Source organism: Mobula birostris, chromosome X (genome assembly GCF_030028105.1).
Source record: "Mobula birostris isolate sMobBir1 chromosome X, sMobBir1.hap1, whole genome shotgun sequence".
Taxonomy (NCBI): domain Eukaryota; kingdom Metazoa; phylum Chordata; class Chondrichthyes; order Myliobatiformes; family Myliobatidae; genus Mobula; species Mobula birostris.
Window position 1 is genome coordinate 84,364,861 of NC_092402.1, and position 23,552 is coordinate 84,388,412.

General features: G+C 40.0%; 1 protein-coding gene across 1 annotated transcript in view; it reads left to right on the forward strand.

Moving 5' to 3' along the window:
- Positions 1 to 23,552, forward strand: part of adam11 (ADAM metallopeptidase domain 11) — a 242,953-nt gene that overhangs the window by 53,765 nt on the left and 165,636 nt on the right. The window contains exon 4 of the mRNA XM_072248984.1: positions 10,961 to 11,024. Within this exon, the coding sequence (XP_072105085.1) occupies positions 10,961 to 11,024 (64 nt within the window). The remainder of the gene's footprint in view (positions 1 to 10,960; positions 11,025 to 23,552) is intronic.

Here is a 23,552-nt window from a genome sequence, read left to right on the forward strand (position 1 = left end):
CACGAAGTCAATGCGTGTTCACCCTTGCAGAACAGACACTTCCCCTTTGGCTGATGAGACCGTTTCTCTTCCATTAGTTCCAGGTTCAGTTTTAGCTTTACTTCTCACAGTGGCCACAGTAATGGCAAAGCTGCTTTCTTTAGCCTTAGAATGAAGTCGCATCCTGTATATTCCCAAATACTGGGTCTGTTACAAACTTTACTTGCCTTTCAATAAAGACAGCATTGTCAGTTAAAGTAGTCTTATGGTTATACCTTTCTTGCAGTTCACAGACCACCATTCTCCATTTATCTCTAAGCATACAGGGCAATTTCTTTATAACAATTGATATATTGGCAGACATGTCCAGCTAATGCATGTATTGTACTTCTTCCATAGCATTGCAACATCCTCGAAGAAAGTAAACTGCAATCTTAAAGAGCTTTTACATAATCAGATTTGATAGGTACCTCAGAAAGAGCCTTTCGTATGTAGGCGGATGTAAATTCCTGTAAAGCCTTAGCATTAACATATCCTTTCTTAGAATCGACATGTTGGCAACTTCTGACAAGTTATCTAGGGCAACCCCTAGTGTACTGTTCAAGGAAACAGAGGCAGTCACTATGCCTATCAATCTTGCTTTCAATGCTCTTCTCAAAGGCCACATGAATACATGATACTGCAATGGATCACCATCAAAGATTTGAATCTCTCTTTTAGGCAAAGATGAGATATGTTGCTGTGCCAATAAGGTTGTTATTTGATTTTGCTTCCTTATTATATCAATAATATTATTGAGTAGTCCACATTTGCCCTTTCCCTTGTCCGTAGAAACAGTTCTGCCCCACCTAGTAGCTCTTCTCTCTTCTTCGCCTGTCCATTGATTTCGATGTTGACTGAGGCCTGGGCAAGGTTGTATGGAAAACCGGCAGTTGTCTATGCTGCAAGTCTCCCCTCTCCACACCACCGATGTTGTCCAAGGGAAGGGCACTAGGGTCGATACAGCTTGGCACCGGTGTCGTCGCAGAGCAATGTGTGGTTAAGTGCCTTGCTCAAGGACACAACATGCTGCCTCAGCTGAGGCTCGAACTAGCGACCTTCAGATCACTAGGCTGACGCCTTAACCACTTGGCCACGCGCCAACCTAGTAGCTAAGCCACACGTGAAGACCAAGAGTTGGGCTTGGTTGTCAGAGGCTGTTAGAATTGCATGCCATTTGGAGCACTTTATAGGTAGTGGGAGTGACTGGCTGTGCCAAACTCAGGAACCACAGTAAAGACAGATGCAAAATACCCATTAAGTTCATCCGCCATTTCTTGGCCCCCATTACTACCTCACTAGCATCATTTTACAGTGGTCCAATATCAACTCTCACCTCCTTTTTACTCCTTTATATAAATGAGAAAGCTTTTGGTATCCTGCTTTATATTATTGACTCATGTGCCCTCATATTTCATCTTTTCCCTTTTTATAGCTTTTTTAGTTGCCTTTTGTTGGATTTTAAAAGCTTTTCAATCATCCAACTTCCCACTCACTTTTGCTACCTTATATGCTCTTTCCTTGGCTTTTATGCAGTCCTTAACTTCCTTTGTCAGCCACGGTTGCCTAACCCTGCCATTTGAGAACATCTTCTTCCTCTCTGAGACATATCTATCCTGTGCCTTGTGAACTATTCCCAGGAACTTCAGCCATCTCTGCTCTGCTGTCATCCCTGTCAGTGTCCTTCTCCAGTCCACCTGGGCAAGCTCCTCTCTCATGCCTCTGTAGTTCCCTTTATTCCATTGCGATACTGATACATGTGAGTTTTGCTTCTCCCCCTCAAATTGCAGTATGAATTCAATCATACTATGATCACTGCCTCCCAAGAGTTCCTTTACGTTAAGCTCCCTAATAAGATCTGGATTATTACACAACACCCAATCTAAGATAGCCTTTCCCTGAGTAAGCTCAAGGGCAAGCTGCTCTAAAAAAACCATCTCATAGGCATTCAACAAATTTTCTCTCTTGTGATCTGACACCAACCTGATTTTCCTAATCTCCTTGCATATTTTTTTTCAATCTTTTTATTAATTTCAAAATATAGAAACAAAACATAGCAATAATACAGATAATATGAGATGTATTGTTACATTTAAAAAAGAGTAATTGCAAAACCAAATAGTGGAAATTACCAAAACTCCGATACATGTAGAACTGATCACGGATAACATAAAGCAAAAAAAAAGGAAAAAGACAAAAAAAAGAAAAAAAAAACCCATCCCAAAAGAAAAAAAACAACTAAACTAAACTAAAAGACTTGGGCAAAACTAACAACTTAAAAATGGAAAAGAAGAAAACCTCAGCGTCGACGCCTCCACTCCCCTCCAACAACAGTACAGAGAAATAAAACCAGTTTGGAAATGATCAAATTACATCAAATAAAAATGCTGAATAAATGGCCTCCAAATTTTTTCAAACTTAATAGAAGGGTCATAAACTGCACTTCTAATTTTCTCCAAATTCAGACACACCATAGTTTGTGAAAACCAATGAAATACTGTAGGAGGGTTGATCTCTTTCCAATTCAACAAGATGGACCTTCTAGCTATTAAAGTAAGAAATGCAATCATCCTTCGTGATGAAGAGGTTAAATTATTTGAGTCTATCATTGGTAGTCCAAAGATAGCAGTAATTGGATGAGGTTGTAAGTCTATATTTAGGACCGTTGAAATAATATCAAAAATATCTTTCCAATATTTCTCCAACAAGGGACATGACCAAAACATGTGAGTTAAAGAAGCAATCTCAGACTGGCATCTGTCACATATTGGATTAATATAAGAGTAATAACGAGATAGTTTATCTTTGGACATATGAGCCCTGTGAACTACTTTAAACTGTATCAACCTATGCTTAACACATACAGAGGATGAATTCACCAACTGAAGAATTTTTTCCCATTTTTCAGTCAGTATATTAATCTCAAGTTCTCTTTCCCAGTCAGCTTTAATTTTATTAGAGGCATCAGGACATAAATTCATAATTATATTATATACAATTGCTATTACACCTTTCTGAGAAAGATTTAAGTCTAAGATTTTTTCCAAAGTGTCCATTGGATATGGGTGTGGAAAATTAGGAGAGATAGTAATTAAAAAGTTTCTAATCTGTAAATATCTAAAAAAGTGAGATCTGGGTAAGTTATATTTATTAGAGAGTTGATCAAAAGACATAAAACAGTTACCCAAGAATAAATCGCGAAAAGATATTATACCTTTGGTTTTCCAATCAAAGTAAGCTTGATCCATCATGGAAGGTTGAAAAAGAAAATTTGATATAATGGGACTTGCTAGAATGAATTGATTAAACCCAAAAAATCTTCGGAATTGAAACCATATACGTAAAGTATGTTTAACTATTGGGTTATTCATTTGTTTATATGATTTAAAAGAAGTAAAAGGAAGTAAAGTTCCTAAAACCGAACCCAAGGAAAACCCTTGTAATGAATTAGATTCAAGATTTACCCAGTGAGGGTTTAAAGATGCATCCAAATCTTGTAGCCAAAGTTTTAAATATCGAATATTAATTGCCCAATAATAGAATCTAAAATTTGGGAGGGCAAGTCCCCCCTCCTTCTTGGATTTCTGTAAATATCTCTTGCCTAACCTAGGATTTTTATTCTGCCAAATATATGAGGAAATTTTTGAATCTACGTTATCAAAAAAAGATTTTGGGATTGATAGTTTATGTATTTCATTTCCACGGGTAATACCAACAATATTTGGCGAGTCACGGATAGCAATTGCTAAAGGTTCAAGAGCAATATTAAATAGTAAAGGACTAAGAGGGCAACCTTGCCTAGTACCGCAAAAAAGACGAAAAAAAGGAGATCTATAATTATTTGTACAGACCGAGGCTACCGGGGAGTAATATAACAATTTAATCCAAGATATAAATGTCAAATTAAAATTAAATTTCTCAAGAACATTAAATAAATAAGGCCATTCAACTCTGTCAAAGGCTTTCTCAGCATCTAATGAGATAATACATTCCGGGGTAGTAAGTGAGGGGGTATAAACAATATTCATTAACCTCCTAATATTAAAAGATGAATAGCGATTTTTAATGAATCCGGTTTGATCCATGGAAATAATTTGAGGTAACACCTTCTCCAGTCTAGTAGCTAGAATTTTTGAAAAAATTTTTGAATCTACATTCAGAAGAGATATCGGTCTGTAGGATGCACAATCCGTAGGATCTTTATTCTTTTTAAGAATTAAGGAAATAGAGGCTTCATAAAACGATTGTGGTAATTTACCTAAACTAATTGCTTCCTTAAATATTCTAGACAACTTAGAAGAAAGAATGGAGGAAAAAAATTTTTAAAATTCCACTGTAAACCCATCGGGACCGGGTGCTTTACCAGAATTTAATGATGAGATTGCAGATATTATTTCTTCCTCTGAAATGGAAGTTTCTAATGATAGGCAATCTTCGGGAGATAGTTTCGGAAAACTCAATTTACTTAAAAAATCATGCATGAAATTAGAATCATGAGGAAAATCAGAATGATATAAAGAGGTATAAAATTCTTGAAAGGTTTGGTTTATCCCAGCATGATCAACTGTGAAAGTATCATCCTGTTTGCGGATCTTAGTAATTTGACGTTTAACCGAATCAAATTTCAATTGGTTAGCCAGTAATTTACCCGATTTATCACTATGAATATAAAAATCACTTCTGGTTCTCATTAATTGATTTTCGATCAAGGATGTTAATAATAAGCTATGTTCCAATTGGAGTTCAACTCTGTGTTTGTACAGCTCCTTGCTCGGAGAAATAGCATATTTTTTATCAACTTCTTTAATTTTATCAACCAGTAGAAGTATTTCATTGTTAATACGTCTTTTCAAACCGGCCGAATAGGAAATAATCTGACCACGGATATAAACTTTAAAGGCGTCCCAAACAGTTCCGTTGGAAACTTCATCCGTAGTATTAGTTGAAAAGAAGAAATCAATCTGCTCCTTTATAAATTTGACAAAGTCCTGATCTTGAAGCAAAATAGGGTTAAATCGCCATTGTCTGGTAGTACAAAAGGTATCCATTAACTTGATGGAAAGTTTCAATGGAGCATGATCTGAAATAGCAATAATGTCATAATTACAATCAACTACATATGGAATCAAATGAGAGTCAATCAGGAAATAATCAATTCGGGAAAAAGAACGGTGAACATGTGAAAAAAAGGAGAATTTCTTATCATTTGGATGTAGAAATCTCCAAATTTCTGAAATCCCAGCATCCAACATGAAAGAGTTGATAATAGTAGCCGACTTCTTCAGTAAAGCCGGACTACTTGTGGATCTATCCAACATGGGATTCAAACGTAAATTAAAATCACCGCCCATTATCAACACATACTCGTTTAAATTAGGAAGGGAAGTAAGTAAATGTTTAAAGAATTCAGGATAATCCACATTCGGAGCGTAAACATTAACCATAGCGACCTTTTTATTAAAAAGTACCCCCGTAATTAACAGAAATCTGCCATTAGGATCTGAAATGATGTCTTGATGAATGAATGTAATTGAGGGATCAATAAAAATTGAAACGCCTTTAATTTTGGCTTGAGCATTTGAGTGGTATTGTTGTTCTTTCCAAAACTTAAAGAAGCGTTGACTGTCCTCTTTCCTTACATGAGTCTCTTAAGCAAAAATAATATGAGCATTCAGTCTTTGGAATATTTTGAAACTCTTTTTCCGTTTTATTGGATGGTTTAAACCATTTGTATTCCAAGAGACAAAATTAATAGAGTGAGCCATAACTAAAAATTAACCCTTTGGTAAGTAAGGGGTTAACCATAATGTGAGCTCATGAAATCGGAAGAGGAATACATGATTAGAGAGGAACCGGAAACCTCGACACTGGAGACATCTTTGTAGTTCTGAATCAGCCCAATAGAAAAAATTAAAAAAGAAAAAGACCACCCCCTCCCCCAACCCCAAATAGAAACCCGAACTGAGCCAGAGAAGGCTGAAAAAAGCACTAACTAATACTAACTTTAACCCCATTTCTGCAGGGGGCAACTCCAAAAATATATGTTAGATAAGTGACCTCCCAAAAACTAATATATGTGAAAAATAAACAGTATTGTAAATTAGTCTCCATAGTAAAAATTACTAAAATATATAAAATAAAAGAAACCAGTATCAGTGCATATAATTAGTTAATTATAAACGAGTAAATAAAAAAACGCTTCCAAGATAAGAAAAATGGATTATGGGAAGAAGAAGCATAAGAACATGGCGTCCCGAAAAAAAACCAAAAATTATAGAAAAAGAAAGACAAGTCGCCATTTTAATTATGCGAAAATCAAAAATAGGAAGCATATAACTACAAATGACCGTCAGATCGGATCATTAGTAATAACAAAAAAGGATAAATTAAAACAAAAGGTAAACTAAGGGAAAGTGATGTTATTCACAGAAGATAAATATTCTATATAAGTTATAGAATAATCACTATAGTAAAAAACAAAGAACAAAAATCTTAAACTTATAAAAAACCTTCATCGCACAGTAGTAGAAGGTTTATTTTGAAGAAAAACACCAGAGAGAAAAAAAATTGGTGCTGGAAGCACCCAACACAGATTAAGAAAGGGTATCTGTATCAGATGGGAAATTATCATCCAGAAAGCTCCGAGCGGCAGTTGTAGAGTGGAAAACACGACGATTTCCATCGGGAAGAGAGATTCTGAGTCGTGCAGGATACAGTAGTGCCGGTTTGAGATTTTTTTGATAGCATTCCGACATTAAAGGTTTAAAAGTCAGTCGTTCCTTCATCACTTCAGAACTGTAGTCTTGAACTATTCTGAAGGAATGCTGGTGATACTTGATCATCCCTTGTCGACGAGCGATCTGGAGAAGTTGTTCTTTAACATTAACATAATGGAAACGAAGAATAACTGGTCTGGGTTTGGAAACAGCCGCTGCCGACTTTACCCATGGTATACGATGGGCGCGATCGAGTAATGGAGGATCGTTGGGAAAAACTGAACCGAACGAATCCTTTAAAAGTTTAGCAAAGGATATTACAGGATCTCCAACCTCAACATCCTCGGGTAGGCCAATTAAACATAAATTTTGTCTTCTCGATGGATTCTCAAGATCAATAACTTTGGATTTAAGTTGTTGGAGCTGTTTAGTAGTCGAAGCTAGATCCTTCTCTAAGATCTCAACTTTTGTATCCGTCTTCTGAGATTTAGTATCCAGCTCAGAAATTTTTGCATCGTGATTTTGAACATCAGCATTCAGGAATTTCAAAGATTCCGTGATTGATTTTAAATCTTCATTAAGGCTTTGACGATGTTGTTCAAATTGAGCAGTTAAACTTTCAGATAATTTTATCCGATGCTGCTCAAACATTTCCTCCAAACACTTCACCATAACTTCGTAAGTTAATTCCGTTGGTTTAGAGTCACCTTTCTTCTTTCCTCCGTTCCCATCAGCGTCTTTCCCATCTTTGGTTTTAGATCTCGTACTCATTTCTTTAAGCTCAAAAGTTGCGATTGACAAAAGGAAGTCAATTAATCGATAATTCAGGGAGATAAAATAAGTCTTCTGGTGTACTTAAAGTTGATTAGATCAAGGAGATCATAGGTTAAAAAGGATAACGGGAATGGAGCGAAGCCAGAGAGACGACCTCACTCCATGAGCGCTCCCTGCAGAATCCTCTCCTTGCATATTGAAGTCCGCCATTACAGTTGTGTCTTCACCCTCATTACATGCTTTTCCCAGCTCCCTTTGCAATCTCAACCCCACATCTTGACTACTATTTGGAGGCCTATATATAATTCCCATAATTGTTTTTTCACCCTTGCAGTTTCTTAACTCCACCCACAAAGATTCAATGTTCTCTGACCCTGTGTCACCTCTTTCTAAAGATGTAATTCCATCTCTTACCAACAGAGCCACACCACCACCTGTGCTTTCCTGCCTGTCCTTTCAATACAAAGTATATCCTTCATTGTTCAGCTCCCAACTATGGCGTTCTTTCAGCCACGACTCCGTGATGCCCACAACGTCATACCGACCAATCTCTAATTGTGCCACGAGTTCGTCCACCTTATTCTGAATGCCACACACATTTAAATAGAATACCTTCAGTCCTGCATTCTTTGCCCTTTTGAATTTTGCCCCTGTGGTACAATTTAACTCTTTGCTCTGTCTGCATTTGTACCCAATCACTGGCTTGTCCTTCCTTACATTCATATTACACCCGTCATCTGCTTGTAAACCTGCTGGCTCATCCTCAGCTCTATCATCCTGGTTTTTAATACATGCAGAGGAGGTATTAGATTTTAATCCTGCAGTGCTGATATTTGACACACTGTCATTCGGTTTCACATCGTCTTGTGAGTCATCTGCAAAATGCATAGTCAAGCCGTGTCTTGGAACTTGAGGAACACTACCTAATGGAAGGTGAGACATCCATTCACTCATTGCAGGAACGTGATCTTCAGTGTAACATGTTGGGGTCAATCATTGTTTCACATCCCTTATAAATATGCTGCTATACCTATTAGTGTTTGAAAAACATTCATTCTATCTTCTTGTTTCTCCTTGGGAAGTAATGAAATTAGCATATGATGTTGCTTAGCAACAGTTTCACAGTAATTAGTCAAGCCCTCAAGGTGAGATTGCACCTGTAAGGCATTTTGCTTATTTTCTTTAAAATGTTTAATTGATAGTATTAAAACTTTAATTTTGTTGACATTTGCTTTATACTTCTTTTGAGGACTTTCAACTCTACCCTCTAAAGCTTTAGCAGGAAGCATAATTTCTCTTTTGCCAGCCCCAACTTCAGGATTGCTGACGTCAGTTCCATGCTTTGATTTACTCATGTTACTTTCTCCTTATTGCACAACTCGAAACTAACTGTTTGTTTTCCAGTAGTGCATTCACAAAACACACCATTGATATTCCATTCAATAAACATAGGCAACAAACAAATTGTCCACACATCCACAGTGCATAAATCAGAACAAGCAGATAGCATTCATTTTAAACGTTGACAATCATGGTGTTCAATTCAAATGTCGGTAACTGTGGCTATTTCAGAACTGCAATAATAAAGTGATGAACCGTCAAGCAAACACCATGCAATCAAACAACATTCCAAAATGGACAGGCAGTGCTGACCATTCAAAACTGTGTTCAAACCACAAATACACAGCAGGAATCAACAAAAGGCCGCAGATAATCCTACCACGAGGTGCTCCAGTTTTGCCAACTGGTCTGAGGCAATCCTTTGCTGGTGTTTGTTTGGTATAACTATTTTTTGTCATCGTCAAAACTTAGCAGTTACTTGAAAGCAAACCAAAACCATTGAGAGACTGAGTACGGAAATTGACACTGTATGACGCCCTTCCAAATAACTGAGTTCCAAGTCGAATAATTTACGTTTGTTCCTTTATTATGAAACCAGCCAAGATGAAAGATCTTATAACAACATTAGAAATTAACAAAACTAAATTAGCAATACAACAAGAAGAATAACTAGCATTCAAATTAATGTAATTAAGCAGTCAACAAAAAATATCATCCCTGTCCCTGGCTCCCTCGAACTAACTAACTAACTAACTAGGACAAAGGGTGAACATGTAACTATACCATGCCCTGACCCATGTGAGAAATTATCGTGACCCATAATAAGCATGCAACACAAAATACAATACAGGCAGACAGAAAATAGATACATGACTCCTACAGAGGGTTGTAATGTATCTGTCCAGGGACAATAGTTGTTACTTAGATCTAACCCTGTTAAGGATGAATTCATGTGATTAGCCGCAGGGTAGTGTTGCAGCAGTGTTTGATGATAGAAAGTTCCAGAAGCAGGTACTTGGAAACAAAGCAACTATAAGAATACTGAGCTGCTCTGTAAGGTACTTCATAACTAAAGTAACTTTCTTAATAGTTTAAATTACTGCTTCCAGTATCTTAAAGAAGGCACAACAATCATGCCAAGACAGTTACATGGTGACATATCAGGGTTACATTTTAAAGACCATAACACATAGGAGCAGAATTAGGCCACGCGGCTTATTCAGTCTGCTCTGCCATTCTATCACCCCAAGAAAAGACGGGTGTGCAGGCTGGGTAATAGAGTCATAGAAAAGTACAGCATAGAAATAGGTCCTTTGGCCTATTCAGTTCATGGTGAGCCATTTAAACCTGCACCCTGACCATAGCTCTCCATATCCCTCCCATCCAGGTACCTATACAAACTTCTCTTAAATGTTGAAATTCAGCTTGCATACCCAACTTGCACTGGCAGCTCAGTCCACACTCTCACCACCTTCTGAGTGAAGACGTTTCTCCTCATGTTCCCCTTAAATATTTCACTACTACCAACCAACTGAACTTTCCTGATAGGATCTTGTCAAATGCATTGCTAAAGTCCATGTAGACAATATCTACTGCTTTGTCTTCATTAACTTTCCTGGTAACTTCCTTGAAAAACACTATAAGATTGTTTAGGTGTGATCTACCATGCACAAAGCCATGCAGACTATCCCTAATCAGTCTATATCTATTAAAATATTCATGTATCTAGTCCCTGAGAATACCTTCCAATAATTTTTCCACAATTGACGTCAGACTCACTGGCCTATAATTTCCTGGTTTCTGTTTAGAGCCTGGTTTAAACAATGGAACAGCATATTTGCTATCCTCCAATCCTCTGGCATCTCTCCTGTTGCTAAAAATGACTTAAATATTTCTGCTAGGGCCCCTGCAATTTCTGCACTTGCCTCTCACAGGGTCCGAGGGAACACCTTGTCAGGCCCTGGGGATTTATCTCAAGGCAGTAAACAACTCTTGTTGAGCTGATTGCAGTTAAAGGTTTGGAGATTGTAGGTTTCTCAATGAGAATTGTGAATATATTTTACTTAGATATATACTAAACTAATCCCTAATTCTCATTTCCTTTTCTCAAGTGGTGTCTTTTATGATGGGAACTACACTTATGTTATTGAACAAATGGGTGGCAAGACTGATGAGGTAAGCCTAAGACATATGTTTTTGACAAATTTATCCTTTTACCCAAAAGTATGCTAATGTGTTTAATTTGAAGTGGAGAATCTGCCTCTTAAATTATTTGAATAGAACTTTGAAAGATGAGATTACTTGACTGGAAGGATTCAACTACATAAGGTTATAGAGCTTTGTGAGACCATATTGAAAAGAGGCCAAGAACACTCTAGGTTTCATATCTATTGAATGAGACAAAAGATTTAATTTTAGATTAAATACAGCACAGAAGTTTTAGACTTGCTTCAGAGTGGAACTGACAGACCATAAGATGTAAGACCATAAGAAATAGGAGCAGAATAAGGCAATTTGGCCCATTGAGTCTGCTCTACCGTTTCATCCTGGCTCATTCAATTTCCCCCTCAGCCCCAATTTCCCACCTTCTCCCCATATCCCTTCATGCCCTGACCATTCAAGAATCTATCAACCTCTGCCTTAAATATACATAAAGACTTAGCCTCCACAGCTGCCTGTGGCAAAGAATTCCATAGATTCACTACTCTCGAGCTAAACAAATTCCTCCTCATCTCCATTCTAAAAGGACGTCCCTCTCATCTGAGGCTGTCCCCTCTGGTCTTTGACTCTCCCACTGTTGGAATATCCTCTCCACATCCACTCTATCAATGTCTTTCACCATTCAAAAGGTTTCAATGAGGTCACCCCTCATTCTTCTGAATTCCAGTAAGTACAGTCCCAGAGCGATCCAACTCTCTTCACATGATAAGCCTGGAAACCTTTTTGTGAATCTCTTTTGAACCTTCTCAGGTTCCAGCGCATTCTTTCTAAGATAAGGGGCCCAAAACTGCTAACAGGTGAGGCCTCACCAGTGTTTTATAAGGTCTCAACATTATATCCTTGCATTTTTATTCGAGTCTTCTTGATATGAATTCTAACATCACATTTGTGTTGTCTTTGGAGAGAGTCCAGAGGAGGTACATGAGGATGATTCCGGGAATGAAGGGGTTAACATATGAGGAGCATTTGGCAGCTTTGGGCCTGTACTCACTGGAATTTAGATGAATGTGGGCAGATCTCACTGAAATCTACCAAATGTTGAAAGGACTAGATAGGGTGGATGTGGAGAGGATGTTTCCTATGGTAGGGTTATCAGAACTAGAGGGCACAGCCTCAAAATTGAGGGGCGACCTTTTAGAACAGAGGTAAGGAGGATTTTTTTTTAGCCAGAAAGTAGTGAATTTGTGGAATTCTCTGCCACAGACTGTGGGGGAGGTCAAGTCCGAGTATATATTTAAGGTGGAAGTTGATCGTTTGATTGGTCAGGGCATCAAAGGTTATGGTGAGAAGGCAGGTGTATGAGGTTGAGTGAGATCCGGGATTAGCCATGATGGAATGGTGGAGCAGACTGGACTAATTCTGCTTCTATATCTTACGGTCTTCTGGTCTTAAGACAGATCTGCACACAGCTCACAGGAGATTTTTCCTATATCGTTACTCAATTTCTGTCACTTATTAAATTAGGTTTGGATCGATGAGGAGACACTTGCTAAACTTCCATGCTGGTCTGGTTATAGCTTAACTAAATTAACTGCTTCTATGATTGTTCAGATCAATGAACCTTTGTAAAGATTTCCAGAGGTTAATAAAATGAGGCTGTGCAAAAAAAGGACATGGAGTAGAATGGTTCTCAGTGAGATTTAATTCAATTCCCCTTGGGTGATTTATATTTTCTAACTTCTAATGGATCATTTTCAAACGTAATGACTTTTAGGTTTAAATCAATGAAAGTGACTTTCATTACAGTATGCACTATAATTGACTGTATTAGAAAAGGTAAAAAGGTTGCAGTTTGCTGGAATCTGTCCTCAAGGCTTGTACAGCCAAGGCAGATTAAAGTGGGTAGCAGTTTGTTTGAACAATTTTGTTTGTTATAGAAAATTATATGAAACCTGTTGGAGCAATTTTGGGTTTAGTACATTTACATTTAGCACATTACATTGGCTACCAGTCTTCACATCTGAATATGTATTGTGAATTTAATTTGGAGTGCAGCTCTGAACAATGAGTTCCTAAAAGCCATGAATCCCAGAGCAGACAATGCTGATTAAAATTCATTTGGTTGTCTGTGGTGAGTGTGCGAATATGGAGGTGTGAAGTTTGTGTGTAGTTTCAAAGAAAGTATTGTCCATCCATTGTAAATATGACATTGTCCTTTGATGTTTGACACATAAAATATCAAGCCCCACGTTGGACCAGCCAGACCTTTCAACCAAAAGCATCTCCATTTGATGTCTGCTGTACCTTGTGTTGTCAAATAAAGAAGCTGCTTTGTATCTACCAGTACTTTTCTTCAGTGACTTCATTCACTCAACAACATAACCCACCCTGCAGCCTTTTAACCACTATTTAAAAAGCTGTGAGATGAAACTGTATCATTCCTCCTCCTCAAAGTGCTATGACTCAGTTGGCAGTCCTCTGTGCCAGAATGTTGTGTGTTGAAGCTCCAGTACAGAGACATGCACAAAAAAAAATGGCTTATACTTGATTGCAGTACTGCAAAAGTGCCGCAATGCCAGAGCTGTTGTCTTTTACAGGAACTGGACTCACTGCATTGTGAGTAGAGTTTGATTTCTCAGGTATATTTTGAAGAGTTCTCCCTGGTCCTTGTCTGATATTGATCCCTTAATCACCATCATTTTTTTAGGCATCCGTTAGTCTTGTGAGACCATGGATTTGCGCCTTGGAAGGTTTCCAGGGTGCAGGCCTGGGCAAGGTTGTATGGAAGACTGACAGTTGCCCATGCTGCAAGTCTCCCCTCTCCACGCCACCGATGTTGTCCAAGGGAAGGGCACTAGGGTCGATACAGCTTGGCACCAGTGTCATCGCAGAGCAATGTGTGGTTAAGTGCCTTGCTCAAGGACACAACATGCTGCCTCAGCTGAGGCTCGAACTAGAGACCTTCAGATCACTAGACCGACGCCTTAACCACTTGGCCACGCGCCAACACAAGAACAGATATTTGATCGTTATCACAAGTGGGACTGTGTTACGTACATAAAGCCTGCTATATTTTCATCATTATACTAGTGAAAGCTCTTCAGATTTACCCCTGGGCTCTATTTTTTTGGACACCTTGGGGAGATAAAAAACACTTTATAAAAATATTTTTTCCCTTTGTTGGCCATTATCCAGGCAATAGGCAGATGAATCATACAGGGATGCCAAAGTACTCTTGTTGCCCCGGGGAGGATTAACGGGGTTTTAACTCATGATCAGTATCGGCATAGAGATGGAGAATGAATTAGAATGACATGGCCTGGAACCATGAATGAGCAAACTGGTACACTGCCTGTTAATGGCAACAGTTTGAAGAAGGTTTGCTTTAGATCTGGCATAGAAAAGATCAGACTGTGAGGGATAAAAATGTGGATAAAGGGTTCACCTACAGGGAAAATTTGGGTGCAGTAGTGGGCAGCATATCAAAAGCACAGATATCTGGATCTCGAAACTTAGATCAGTCTGAATCAGCACCCAGGGACAACAATGGTATTACAACACTGAATATCAGCATAGGGAACAGGCAACAATGTCTGGACTCTGTATGGCTATTGGACACAGCAGCTGCTCACTACACTGTTATGATCCAACACGTTGCCAGGTTCCTTAACTCTGTGTGCAATGAAGTCAATATGGGGGCAGCATATATACGCTTAACCATACCACTCATTGCCAGTGAGCTTGTAAGAGGGAGGAATATGGCCAGCAAGGGATACGTAATGAAAGATCAAAACATTCCAGCAATTTAACACATCACTGGATTCTGCAAACAGGAGTAACATGCATGCAAGTATCAAACTCCCTCAAAAATATTTTCTTACATTCCATTGAATAGGGGCTATCTAATGAAGGGGAAAAGTCAACTAGAGCACTTCTAAATTGTTATACTGTATCTAATGTATTTAAAAATTATCTTCAGTTATGCTCCTCAATTAAGGCACCATTACCGAACATTAGTTCTTGCTGTGATATACTGTTTATTGTGATTATATGAGGCTGATTGTAGGGCAGAAATCCTACAACATTCCGGTGGAGGTAAGACCTCCTCTCTCCATCCTGCTTACATTCTCACAATGGTTTAAAGCCATTCCAGTTTTATACCAGCTCATTATACAGACAGAGGCCCACAAAAAATGCTCAGCCACTATCGGTATCCTTTTAAGTAATCTTATCAAATTCCTTTGCCATATTAAGGGAAGGCTTAACTTGTTCAAGATCTTTTGTGTTAGCACAGTGGCACAGCAGGTAAAGCAGCTGCCTCATCACTCTATTGAGCCCAGTGCTAAATACAATATGTGAAGTTTGCATGTTCTTCCTGTGAACACATAGATTTTCTGTAGGTGCTTCTTTTCATTCATTGGGAAAGTTATACACTTCTATATGAATTTTCAGTCTTATTACAATCCACCCCACTGCTTCAAAAAGTTCCTCCCTCATCTTTTTTCACACTGTTATACATTAATAAATTAGTAAAAGAAATACAGTGGTATTTTTCTTTAATGTACCACCAAGACCATGGATTCGCTATTTAGGTCATTGAACATATGATGCATTCTATGCTTTATACAACTCTGTGGTACTGTTATCTCTAGACCCATGTGTCTTATTTTGCAGTGTTGCAATAACAAATTATTTAGACAGCTTCCACCTAAGAAAATATGCCCTTCAGGAATTTGTATAAGTTATAGATCATCTCTCAACATTTTGAGTGTAAACCTAAAGATATAATTGGACAGGAAATGATTTGATTAAGTTATATAGAACCAAATCAAGAGATGACACTCAGCATTTCCATGTGAGTGGGTTGTAATATGTAGAGATTGAGGAAGGAAATGGTTAAGGTGGATAATGTATAGTGGTTTACATATAGTGGTTTATAGATCCCATTGAAAACTATCAAATATTGAATATTTTGAAATATCAAAAACTATTAAATATTTCTGGACTGCTGCCTATGCCATGCACCAGTGAGGTTAGAAACAGGATGGTTTGGCAGATAAATGTGTGGCTGAGAAGCTGGTGCAGGAGGTAGGGATTCAGGTTCTTGGATCATTGGGATCTCTTCGGGGGAAGGTTGACCTATTCAAAAGTGACAGGTTGCACCTGAACCAGAAGGAGACCAATATTCCCGCAGACAGGTTTGTTAGAGCTGTTGGGGAGGGTTTAAGCTAATTTGGCAGGAGATGGAAACCATAGTGATGAGACTCAGGATAGGATGGATGATAAAAAAGTAAAGATAGTGTGCAGTCAGTCTGTCGGGAAGGGCAGGGAGCTGATAGGACATAGTCGCAGGCAACATGATGAGTATCAGTGCATTAGGGATGTAAAATCAAAAGGGTAGCAAATACGGTACTCAAGGTGTTGTATCTAAATGCACAGAGTATAAGCAATAAGGTGGATGATTTTGTTGCAGTATTACAGATTGCCAGGTATGATGTTGCGGCCATCACTGAATCGTGGCTGAAGGATGGTTGTAGTTGGGAGCTGAATGTCCAAAGTTACACGTTATATTGGAGGGAGAGGAAGGTAGGCAGAGGGGGTGGTGTGGCTCTACTGGTAAAGAATAGCATCAAATGAGTACAAAGATGTGACATGGGATCAGAAGATGTTGAATCCTTGTGGGCTGAGTTAAGAAACTGCAAGGGTAGAAGGACGTTGATGGCAGTCACATACAGGCCTCCCAACAGTGGCTGGGAGCTGGATCACAGGTTACAACAGGAAATAGAAAAGGCATGTGAGAAGGGCAACGTTATGGTCGTCCTGGGAGATTTTAACATGCAGGTCGATTGGGAAAATCAGATTGGTAATGAATCTCAAGAGAGTGAGTTTGTTGAATGCCAAGAGGTGACTTTTAGAGCAGTTTGTCATTGAGCCTACTAGGGGATCAGCTACAATGGATTGGGTGTTATGTAATGATCCGGAGGCGATTGGGGAGCTTAAGGTAAAAGAACCATTAGGAACCAGTGATCACGTACCCCGTGACGGGGATAAAGAAACCAGCAGAAATAGAAACCACTTTGAGTCTCGTATTGCTATAAACTAATAATATTTATTAGTAACTACGCAATACAGTAATATCAAAGTAAATAATTCACACAGGTTAGCAATGAATATATATATAAGTACGCAAGTCAGTAAGTGTGGAAATATATGTATGAAAACCAAGCTTCTTTAAGTCTAGGGGTAAAAAGATACAGTCTTACGATGTTGAGTAAAGTTCAGTTCAGTTCGTGGTATTGAGTTGATTAGTGATGGAGAGAGAGAGAGAGTTGAGTCTTCAGGTGAGCTAATGCCGTCGATCTTCTCGTCGTCCTCCAAAATCCTTTACAAGTCACCGACTGTGACTTTAACCAGGGGGACCGGTTTTCCTGTGGTGGAGCTATCACCCCGGCAAGGGTGGACACATAGACAACTCCCCACCAGTCAACCCCTTCTTCACCGCTGGAATAACAATTTGGATCGATCCGCCTGATCGATCCTCCAAAAACCCACTTTCTCTGCGGGCACAACAACGCTCATTCAGTGTCCAGATCATGTGTCTGAGGTCTGTATCATCTGACCTCCCATTTATCCCACCAGGCTGAACATCACCTGTCATTCAAAGAGTCCCTCCTTCCTTTGTCTGTAAGGGAATGCGAGCAGGCAACAAGTCCTTGGAAGTAACATCAATAATGTCCTGTTGGTCACCATAGCAACCTTCGAGCTGCTCAGTTTTTATCTCCAGAGTAAAACTCCAAAGTTAACTCCCATGTCAGTCCAACCGTCAATCTTCCTCTCTCTCTCTCCTTTCCAAACAAACCATCAATGATGAATGTCTCTCTGTGTCTCTCTTCAAACAGTTAATAGGGGCACTCCTGGATCCCCTCACACTCCCCTTCCTCAGGGAAAAAAAATTGTCGAAGACGATTTGTTTTAAAATGCCCATCACAGGGATTTAAACAATACAGGGAAAAAACATCAGATGACAAAGCAAAAATGGTTACAGTTTCCAACTTAACATCGGGATAAGCAATCAGCTATGATGTTATCAGTACCTTTTACATGTTTGATTATCAAATCAAATTCCTGCAGTACTAGACTCCAATTTAACAACCGCCTATTTTTATCCTTCATTTTATTTAAAAACACCAGCAGATTGTGACCTGTGTAAATCACAAGAGGTCTTTGAGCAGGACAAGTATAAACCTCAAAATGTTGTAAGGCCAGAATAAGTGCCAATAACTCCTTCTCAACAGTTGAATAATTTTTCTGGTGCACATTAAATTTCTTTGAGAAATAAGCTACTGGGTGTTCAATATCATCCACACCCTCCTGTAACAGTACTGCCCCAGCAGCTTTGTCACTAGCGTCTGTTGCTATCGAGAATGGTTTTGAAAAATCAGGTGCTTTGAGCACAGGATGATAACAGAGGATGGCTTTCAGGCGTTCAAATGCCTCCTGGCAAAGGTCATTCCATACAAATCTTTCACTCTTCCTTAGGAGTTTTGTTAGGGGGAGAGCGATGTCTGCGAAGTTCTTACAAGACTTACGATAATACCCAACCATTCCTAAAAACCTTCTTAAAGCTTTGTTGCCAGTTGGAACAGGAACTTCAGCAATAGCTTGAACCTTGGCCTGTACAGGAGCCAGCTATTGCTGAAGTTCCTGTTCAGGCTTATATGTGAGCTGAACTGCTGGGTAAACATCTCCACCTGCAAGGTCATTAGCGAGTAAGACATCAACATGGTCTATCGGTAGTTCAGATCGTACCCCTATTGTGACTGGCTTGGATACCAAGTCACATTTCAAAATTATCTTATGCAAAGGCACGGCCTCTGTTCCCTTTCCAATGCCCTTGATAATACTTACTTCCCCAGTCTCTGTCTCAGCACCAAATTCCAAAACACTTTTTAATATCAGTGACTGGAAAGCTCCAGTAGCTCTCCAGATTCTCACTGGAACTGGGGTTGACCCCTCCTTCACAGACACAAACCCTTCTGAAATAAATCTCTCGTGTCCCTCCTGAACTCGGTCAGACCCCTCCTTCTTCAACGGTGTTTTAGCCGTCTGAACACAGGCATTTGGGGTTTTCTCTTTCTCTTTTCCTTTTCCCCTCTTCATAGCAAAACAATTGGACGCCACATGGCCAGGTTTTCCACAAGAGTAACACTTGAAACTGGGAAATTTTCCCCCCGACTGTTTCCCTTCCTCCTTACTTTTATCACTAATCCCCGGTTTACTCTCTGGTTTAGCCGGTGGATTATCTCTACTCCCTTGTGGGTTACCCTTAGTGGGGAAAAATTTAACTTTATGAGTTAGGGTATATTCGTCTGCTAACTTAGCAGCTTCTGACAGTGTCGCCACCCCTTTTTCATCTAAGTGCGTCCTTATCTCAGCCAAGACACAGTTTTTAAACTCTTCAATCAACATTAACGCTCTCATGTTGCCAACACTTTCAACCGCCCCTTTCGAAACACACCACCGATCAAAGTATACCCGTTTCTCATGGGCAAACTCCACATACGTTTGGTTCCAGGACTTTCTCAAACCTCGAAACCTTTGTCTGTACGCCTCCGGGACTAACTCATAAGCCTTAAACACAGCATCCTTCACTTTATCATAGTCCTTTGCATCTTCAAGAGACAGGGCTGCATATGCTTGCTGAGCCTTCCCCTTTACCACACTCTGTAATAACACCGTCCACTGCTCCCGCGGCCACTCCTGATTACGGACCACTTTCTCGAAATGCAGGAAATACCTATCAATTTCGGCTTCATCAAATGGAGGTACCAACCTAATTTCTCGACTGACACTGAACCCCTCTTCACGGTTCACCATCTGAACGTTCTGTTGCCATCTCTCCCTTTCAAATGCTCTCTGTCTCTCTGCCTCTTCTCTCTGTTTCTCTGCCTCTCTAGCCTCATGGATCCTCTGTTTCTCTGCGGCTTCAGCCTCGAGCTGTAGTCATTCCAGTTTCAGTTTCAACTGAGCTTCAGCCTCAGCATGTACCTTACCTTCAGCAAATAACTCTAACCTCCTCCTCAAACGTTCCCTTAGCTACATAATGCTGGGCTATTATCGTCTGCATCTAAACTTTCCTCATTTTAGTGGTCACCCTTAGTTTTAACCTTTGAGCAATTCCCAACAGCAAATCCCTCTTAGCATCCTCCAACGCCTCAGGGGTTGGTTCTGTCATAAACTTATTAACTTCAAACTCCATTTCTGCTGATACTCCACACAACCAAATCAAAAGGAATTTTCCCCAATCAATTCAAACCAGCCTCCCGACCAATTTGTTCATATCGCGGATGCAGGCCCCAATTTTGTCACGTACCCCGTGATGGGGATAAAGAACCAGCAGAAATAGAAACCACTTTGGAGTCTCGTATTGCTAACAACTAATAATATTTGTTAGTAACTATGCAATACAATAATATCAAAGTAAATAATTCACACAGGTTAGCAATGAATATATATATATATAAGTACGCAAGTCAGTAAGTGTGGAAATATATGTATGAAAACCAAGCTTCTTTAAGTCTAGGGGTAAAAAGATACAGTCTTACAATGTTGAGTAAGGTTAAGTTCAGTTCAGTTCATGGTATTTAGTTGAGTAGTGATGGAGGGAGTGAGAGAGAGTTGAGTCTTCAGGTGAGCTGATGCCGTCGATCTTCTCGTCCTCTGAAATCCTTTACAAGTCACCGACTGTGACTTTAACCGGGGGACCGGTTTTCCTGTGGTGGAGCTATCACCCCGGCAAGGGTGGACACATAGACAACTCCCCACCAGTCAACTCCTTCTTCACCGCTGGAATAGCAATTTGGATCGATCCGCCTGATCGATCCTCCAAAACCCACTTTCTCTGCGGGCACAACAACGCTCATTCAGTGTCCAGATCATGTGTCTGAGGTCTGTATCATCTGACCTCCCATTTATCCCACCAGCTGAACATCACCTGTCATTCAAAGAGTCCCTCCTTCCTTTATCTATGAAGAAATGCACAAGCAGGCAACAAGTCCTTGAAAGTAACATCAATAATGTCCTGTTAGTCACCATAGCAACCTTCGAGCTGCTCAGTTTTTACCTCCGAAGTAAAACTCCAAAGTTAACTCCCATGTCAGTCCAACCGTCAATCTTCGTCTCTCTCTCTCCTTTCCAAACAAACCATCAATGATGAATGTCTCTCTCTGTCTCTCTTCAGACAGTTAATAGGGGCACTCCTGGATCCCCTCACACCACTGATCACAATATGATTGAGTTCAGCTTAAAATTTGATAGGGAGAAAGTAATGTCTGACGTCGCAGTATTTCAGTGGAGTAAGGGAAATTACAGTCATATGAGAGAGGAGCTGGCCAAAGTAAATTGGAAGGAGCTGCTGGCAGGGATGTCAGCAGAGCAGCAATGGTGCGTGTATCTGGGAAAAATGAGGAAGGTGCAGGACAGGTGTATTCCAAAAATGGAGAAATACTCAACTGGTAAAATAGTACCACCATGGCTGACAAGGGAAGTCAAAGCTATTGTAAAAGCAAAAGAAAGGGCATACAACAAAGCAAATATTAGTGGGAAGATAGAAGATTGGGAAGTTTTAAAAAACCTACAGAGAGCAACTAAAAGAATCAAAAGAAGGGAGAAGATGAAATATGAAAGCAAGTTGGCAAATAATATCAGAGTGGATAGGAAAAGCTTTTTCAAGTATGTTAAAAATAAAAGAGAGGTGAGTTGGATATAGGACTGCTAGAAAATGAGACTGGAGAAGTAATGACAGGGGACAAGGAGATGGCAGATGAACTAAATGAATATTTTGCATCAGTCTTCACTGTGGAAGACACTAGCAGTATGCTTGATGCTGTAGTGTGTGAAGGAAGAGAAGTGGGTGCAGTTACTGCTACGAGAGAGAAGGTGCTCAAAAAGCTGAAAGACCTAAGTCGCCCGGACCAGATGAACTGCACCCTGGGGTTCTGCAAGAGGTAGCGTGAGAGATTGTGATGGCATTAGAAATGATATTTCAAAAATCATTGGACTCTGGCTTGGTGCCAGAGAACTGGAAAATTGCAAATATTACTCCACTCTTTAAGAAAGGAGGAAAGCAGCAGAAAGGAAATTATAGACCAGTTAGCCAGACCTCAGTGGTTGGGAAGATGTTGGAGTCAATTGTTTAAGGATGAGGTGATGGAATACTTGGTGACACAGGACAAGATAGGACAAAGTCAGCATAGTTTCCTTCAGGGAAAATCCTGTCTGACGAACCTGTTGGAAATCTTTGAGGAGATTACAAGTAGGATAGATAAAGGCGATGTAGTGGATGTTGTATATTTGGACTTTCAAAAGGTCTTTGACGAGGTGCCACACATGAGGCTGCTTACCAAGTTAAGAGCCCATAGTATTACAGGAAAGTTACCAACATGGTTAGAGCGCAAACAACAGGAATTCTGCAGATGCTGGAAATTCAAGCAACACACATAAAAGTTGCTGGTGAACGCAGCAGGCCAGGCAGCATCTCTAGGAAGAGGTACAGTCGACGTTTCAGGCCGAGACCCTTCGTCAGGACTTCCTGAAACGTCGACTGCACCTCTTCCTAGAGATGCTGCCTGGCCTGCTGCGTTCACCAGCAACTTTTATGTGTGTAACATGGTTAGAGCATTGGCTGATTGGTAGGAGGCAGCGAGTGGGAATAAAAGGACCCTTTTCTTGTTGCCTGCTGGTGACTGGTGGTGTTCTGCAGGGGTCGGTGATGGGACCACTTCTTTTTATGCTGTATATAAATGATTTAGATGATGGAACAGATGGCTTTGTTGCCAAGTTTGCAGATGACACAAAGATTGGTGGAGGGACAGGTAGTGTTGAGGAAACAGCTAGGATGCATAGGGACTTGGACAGATCAGGGGAATGGGCAAGAAAGTGGCAAATGAAATACAATGTTGGAAAATACATGGTCATGCACTTTGGTGGTAGAAATAAATGTGCAGACTATTTTCTAAACCAGGAATAAATCCAAAAATCTGAGATGCAAAGTGACTTGGGAGTCCTTGTGCAGGACACCCTGAAGGTTAACTTGCAGGTTGAGTCAGTGGTGAAGAAGGCAAATGCAAGTAATTAATCTTTGCAAGTCTCCTGAGTTTAGCCTCGTCATGGCAGTAGAGGAGGCCATGTATGGACATATCTGAATGGGAGTGGGAAGCAGAGTTGAAGTGGGTGGCCACTGGGAGATCCCGTCTGTTGTGGCGGACGGAGCGGAGTTGCTCGACGAAGCGGTCCCCCAATCTGTATCGGGTTTCACCGATGTAGAGGAGGCCACACCGGGAGCACCGGATGCAATAGATGACCCCAGCAGACTCACAAGTGAAGTGTTGCCTCACCTGGAAGGACTGTTTGGGGCCCTGAATGGTGGCAAGAGAGGAGGTATAGGGACAGGTGTAGCACTTATGCTTACAGGGATAAGTGCCGGGTGGGAGATCTGTGGGGAGGGACGTGTGGATAAGGGAGTCAGGTTGGAGGAGCAACACC